The sequence below is a fragment of the Drosophila teissieri genome, chromosome 3R (genome assembly GCF_016746235.2).
Source record: "Drosophila teissieri strain GT53w chromosome 3R, Prin_Dtei_1.1, whole genome shotgun sequence".
NCBI classification, from domain to species: Eukaryota; Metazoa; Arthropoda; class Insecta; order Diptera; family Drosophilidae; genus Drosophila; species Drosophila teissieri.
The window spans coordinates 13,165,063-13,171,062 of NC_053032.1; the positions used below are offsets into that span (position 1 = coordinate 13,165,063).

The 6,000-nt window shown below is 48.8% G+C and overlaps 1 protein-coding gene across 1 annotated transcript; it reads right to left on the reverse strand.

The window, feature by feature from the left end:
• Positions 1 to 1,627: 1,627 nt before the first annotated feature.
• On the reverse strand, positions 1,628 to 4,495 carry LOC122621562 (calphotin). Its single transcript, XM_043799470.1, has 2 exons — positions 2,051 to 4,495; positions 1,628 to 1,966 (listed from the first exon to the last, which is right to left on the reverse strand). Exons 1-2 carry the CDS (start codon positions 4,493 to 4,495, stop codon positions 1,628 to 1,630), a joined length of 2,784 nt encoding a protein of 927 aa, XP_043655405.1.
• Positions 4,496 to 6,000: the final 1,505 nt, after the last annotated feature.

Consider the following 6,000-nt stretch of genomic DNA (forward strand, 5'->3'; position numbering starts at 1 on the left):
AGGTTACGTATAAGCCGAATATGTATGTACATATATCCACAGTTAATGACTGGAATAAATAATATAATTTTGCCCAAGCACAGGTATGTCTATGTGTGTAGTTGGTATAAAAGAACGTTGTAAACTGAAGCGAATAGAAAGCACTCTCATCGTTCGCAAACAAGAACCATTTCAATTTGGCTCATTTAACGGGAGAGGACAGCATTTATGGCAGTAAATGCAGAGGGGAAAGCGAATGAAGCCTTAAACAGAGTTCAAATGACAGTGAAAATCTTTCTCCAAATCCTCCAGGCAACAATTACACATTTGGCTGTGACTCGGACCGAGTTGTTCTGTGCTGGCATTAATGCGGTTAGGCTGTGTAACCTTCATCCCAGTCGCATGAGAATAGCCGACTATCCCCCTCCGGGGCCACACCCTCCCCTCTCCACCTTCCCCTGCCCAAATGTGCCAAAAAGTCTAAAAAAGGAAATTCGTTTTTTCCAGTTTCGGGTAGCTGTAGCTGTAGCTGTATCTGTGGCTGTGGCTGTTGTTTTGGTCCTGTGCCACGGCATCCTCGGCATGACAACTTCACTCTGTTGCTCCATTTGCAACATTTATGCGATTTCGTATGTTGCTGCCTGTCGGTTGTATCTGTTGTATCTAGTGTATCTGTGTGCGGGAGGTCATTTTATTGTTTCCAGACAAAATGGTCAAATGGGAATTCAGCTTTTAGCTCAGTTTTTTTTTTTTTTTGGAACTATGTGTGTGGGTAGCCGATAGATTTAGATTGAACTGTCGAACATGTAACTGGGTTCTGTCGAATTCTGCCCATATACGAGCCCAAAAAAGGGAAACTTTGTGAGATAGGCCAACGAACCATTCACCCAACCAGCCAAGCAGCCAAGCAGCCAACCAGCCAAAACAATGCAAATGATTAGAATAATCGCCGAAGGTGTTTGACTTACCCGGACTTACTTGCCCATAAACACAAATTTAAGTTTGCCGCAATAAAAGCATCCATTTGGCCCCTTTTGACCGTTTTTACGACTCTCGATTGACTTTTGCATCGGGACAGATCCAAATAAATTTCATGGGTCTATTTTTAAATGGAATGAAGAAAGAAAAGTCTCTTTATTTAAGCTTTTAAGGAAGTGTAAGCAGGAGCACAAAATTAAATTATTCATTGATAAATTTCCAATTATCAGAAGTCGCCAGCTTTCTCGGTTCAAAAGCAGAGAGGTAACTCTAATTTATGTTGTTTTTTCGCTGACAAAGTGGGGGGAATGTTCATTAATTTTCTCCTTTTACATTCGTTTGAATTTATGTCCCACTCCCTTTTGGAATGCTAATTTCCCACGTGAAAATTTTCGACGCGCTTGCAAATTAGGTTCTGTGGCTGGGGTTTTGGAACCAGCCATGCTGATATGTCCAAAAAGTGGAAGTGGTAGATTTGTTTTGGCCACATTAATTTTGCACGGAGCAATTTGCGACAACCTAGCCGTACATTGGCTCTTTTAACCCTATTATACCATTAGTACCCATTAGGATATTAGTATCATATTTGTATTTACTTTAAAATTGATGAATTAACGCTTTATTAGCAGCTTTATTTTACATGATCTAGGCTTTTACAATCAAACTTGAGCTAATTGGATTTGGGAGGGCCAAGAATCTTCTCGATTTCGCACAGTCTGTCCATTACTTGCTGATTTCTGGCCTTTTGGTCCTTTAGCTTTTCTCCAATGGCATCCAGTGTGGCGGCAATGGCCAATAGCGAAACATCGGTGGTCTGGAGTTCCCTAAGCAAAGGAGTTATCTTTGCCACGGGAACGGTGTCTGGGGGTGACGATGACTGTTCGGGGATTTCTTCTACTGGTTTCTCTTCAATAGTGGGAACATCTTCAGAAGATTCCACAGTAATATTTACTGGGGTTTCCTCTGTCGTAATTGGTTCTTCGGCAGCTGGAGTTTCAGAAATCCCTGGATCGGGAGACGGTTGAACAGCTTCGGCAGCAGCTGGAGATTCTTCTATTGCAGCTGGAGATGTCTCAGTGGGAAGAACATCTTCTTCAGCAGATTTTGAAACCTCTTCCGAGACCGCTGTCTCTACAGGGATGGTGCTCTGTTCAACCACAACCTCCACTGGTTTGGTCACCGTCTCTGAAATTTCGGCTGCAGGAATCTCTTGCGCAACCGGTGGTTCAGTGACCGGTATGGCTGATTCCACATTGGATTCCGCTGGAACAGCTACTTCTGCAGCGGCAGTAACGTTTTCAGCAACGGCTGTGGTGATTTCGGCAGCTGGAGGAGCGTCATTGATGGTGGCAACCTCTGGTTCTGGAGTTGTTGTAGGAGCGTCAGCTGTGACAGGATCCAGGACTTTTTCTGGTACAGGTTCAGGAATCTCAGCAGCAGTTTCTGGAATCTGTGTTGGAGTTTCTGTAACCGGCTCTTCTACGGCAACCTCCGGTTCCTGAATAGCGACTGGCGTCTCCACAGGTATCGATTCTGCAGGAGTCGCTGGACTTGGATCCGGTTCGGGTATGGGCACCGAAGCTGTGTCTGCAACGACAGCTACTTCTGGAGAAGCGACTGCTTCAGTTGGCGGTGGTAATGAGATTTCTGGTACGGGCGAAGATGTTGCTGCTGCGGAGACTTCAACAGTTGGCGCGGAAGTAATTTGTTCAACCGAATCAGGAATAGGTGGGTCCACTGGCTCGGTAATTGAAGCAGCAGCTGCCTCAGGAGCGGCAGAGTCTGCAACTGTAACTTCTGTTGTAACTTCGGCAGGCGGTGCAACTGGCTGCGTGGCTTCGACAGCGGCCTCTGATGGTACAGAAACATCGACAGATTCCGTAGGCACGGGCTGTGCAGTGCTTTCGGGAACCGAAGCCGTAGTCGGTGGAGTAGAAACGATGGGAGCTGCGGCAACCGGAGCTTCAGCGGGTACATCAGCGGGTGCTGCGATGACAGGAGCAACTTCTGGTGTATCTGTAGACGCAGTGGTCACTGCTTCTGTTGCAACTGGTGCTGGGGTCTCAGGAGCTGGAGTCTCGGCAGCGACTGCCGTTGGTACGGGTTCGGCAGCCACAGGAGGGACAACAGGAGGCGTTACATCAATAGGAGTTTCAGCAACAGCACTAGCAACGGGTGATGGAGCGATCACTGGAGCTGCTTCGGAAACAGCAGGTGCAATGACCACCGGCTCCGTTGCAGCTGGTGCCGCAGGAACTGGAGTCGCGGCAACGACTGGAGCTGGTATTGATTCTTCGGCCACAGGAGGAGGCACAACTGGTGGTGTTATTTCAGCAGCAGCAACAGGTGATGCAGCGATCACTGGAGCAACTTCTGGGGCTTCTGCAACAGCAGGAGGTGCAATGGGTTCTGGCTCCGAGGCAGGAGCAGGAGTAGGTGCAGCTACAACAGGATCCGCAGCAACTGGAGACTCGGCATCGAGTGGGACAACGGCAGGGGTTTCTGGTACAGTTGCTGGAGCTGCAGCAGCAACCGGAGCCTCTGTCGAAGTGCTCACAGGAGCGACCACTGCAGCCTCCACAGGTGCTGCAACAGACACAGGCGGCGAAGCTGCAGTCGGGGCAGCGACTGGGATTTCAGTAGCGGGTGGTGCAACGGCCACTGGCTCTGCTCCAGCTAGTGGCGTTGTTGCAACGATGGGAGTTGCGGCGACCGTAGTCTCGGGAACAGCAACGGATGGTGCTGCGACAACAGGAGCGGGAACCTCGGGGATGGCAGAAACAACGGATTCCGGTACAGCAGCAACCGGAGTCTCAGCTGGAGGAGGTGGGGCGATCGCTGGAGCTGGAGTCTCTGCTACGACGGGAGCAGCAGCAGAAGCAACGGCTGGCGCAACAACTGGAGCAACAACAGGAACAGCTGCTGGGGCCACTGGTGGTGCTGCTGCAGCAGCAACAGGTGTTGCAACGGGAACCGTGGTGTTAGCAACAGCCACGGCTGGTGTGGCGATCACAGGAGCAGCTATCGGAGTCGCAACAGCTGGAGGCGCCACGGGTGTCGAAACTGCAGCCGGAGTAGAAGCTGCGGCAGCAACAGGTGGTGTTGCTATCACAGGCGCAGCAACAGGAGTTGGGGCAACAGGATTTGGAGCAACAGGAGTTGGTGTTGCAACAACGGGTGGTGCCACTGGTGCTGAAACAGCAACCGGAATCTGGGCAACAGCAATGGGTGGTGCTGAAACTGGACTTGCTGCTGGCATAGTTGGAGCTGCAACAACTGGAGGCGCCGCAGATGCGGCAGAAGCGACGGGTGCGGCAGCAACTGGAGCTGCAGCAGGAGCATCAGGAACAGTAACTGTGGCCGGTTGCACACTTGCAACCGGGGGCGGGGCAGCAACTGGAGTGACTGCAGTCGGTGCCGCTGGTGCGGGAGCCACTGCCGCGGGGCTAACTACTTGGACAGGGGTAGCCACTGCTGGTGGCGCCACAGGCGCAGCAACCGGGGCTGCAACAGGCGATGGAGTCGTTCCAGGTTCCATGTCTATCTATGGCCCACTTTCACATAAAAGTTAATCCGTTTGTGCCTTTCGGCGGGCTTTATCTTGTCCAATGCTTAGTTGAAAAAATGTTTCATGGCCAGGTTTTCATGGTCAGCAGACAACTGAAAACAGAGGAATGAAAACGAGAAAAACATGAGACGTGACAAGCCTTGTTCTGACCATGATTTAGGCCATCGCCTTAAACAAAATGAAAATCGATGAGAAAACGGGTAAGAATGAGGAGACTAAGAAAAAAATCGTCCCAAAATACTGAATCTAAAATCTATAAAATAAAATGACACGGATTAGATGAGATTAAAGCTGGCTTGAATACATAAGAAGTAAAAACTAGTTAAGAAACATAGCGATAACTAGTGTAATGCTGCCCTCCGACTTCTATTTGATTTATATTTTACCATTACAATACTGCAGTTGGTAAATTAGGGAGAAACGCGGTGTTTAACTGGCCCGTTGACTCAGTTTTCTTGGACATTTTTACCTCTTTTCATTGGTTTACCCTCGCTCAGAAGTCCGACAACTGCCCATTGAGTGCACAAACTATACGCATAGTTTCAAGTGCTTTCTGCGTTTTTCCGATTCTAGATTTTAAGGTGCTTACGCTTACCAGCTGACCTTAGCCACATATTAAATTTGTTCCGGCTCGCACGAGGAAACATTTGGCGCTGAAAAGTGTGCTACATGCGTTGGTGTTCACCACCACGTATGAGTGATATTCGCATATTATTCGATTATCGATTCCGTTCGCATCTTGCCAAATGCATCGGATTGATCGGGGAAACGCTTTCAAGAATTTATTCGTGCTTCAGTGCATATCGCTTACCACTCGCTTTGTCAGCTGCACTCGCAGACACATAACTGGTTATTTACACAATACTGATTACTTTGCCGTATTTGCAATGTAGTTGTCAACAAAATGCGACAGCTCCCCACGCCGCTCCGCCCTGCACCGACCCTCTGCAATCCATTTGCTATCGTGCCCCATTCAATGTCTGATGCAATGACAGTTGACAAACTGCCACTACGTAGCCGTTGGATCGGAACACATTAGCTCGGTGGAAATGTAATCGCAAAGAACTAAGAAATAAATCTTTCAATTTTTCGAGTGAATGCCGGGTAGGAAGTGCAGCCAAATGTAAAGCAATCCACAGAGGCAGCCGGCAGTTGCACATGCCGTCCGCTGGAGCAAGTGTAATGTGATCTGCGTACAATTTGCAGGCGTCGTTTTAAAAAGTCCAACACCAACACCTCCACCTCCACCACCACCTCCACCACCGCCCCACTCCACACGCCCCGCAAACTGTGCTGGCCGGGAACCGAGCACACTTGAGACTTTTGCAAATAGTTTTTCCACATATGAACAGGAAGAATTTTTCTCGCAGGATGGAAAATAAAAAAGAGTTGCGAACGAAAAGAAAAGAAATACATATACTCGTATATAAATAGACGAGATGGGAAAACGCTTATATGGAAATGATTTCACTGGA

Excerpts from the sequence above, each read along its gene's own strand:
- LOC122621562 (XM_043799470.1), bottom strand. The coding sequence starts at position 4,495 with ATGGAACCTGGAACGACTCCATCGCCTGTTGCAGCCCCGGTTGCTGCG. Across the intron at positions 1,967-2,050 it reads AGGTTTCAAAATCTGCTGAA|CCAGGGATTTCTGAAACTCC; the intron begins GAAGATGTTCTT and ends CCGTCTCCCGAT.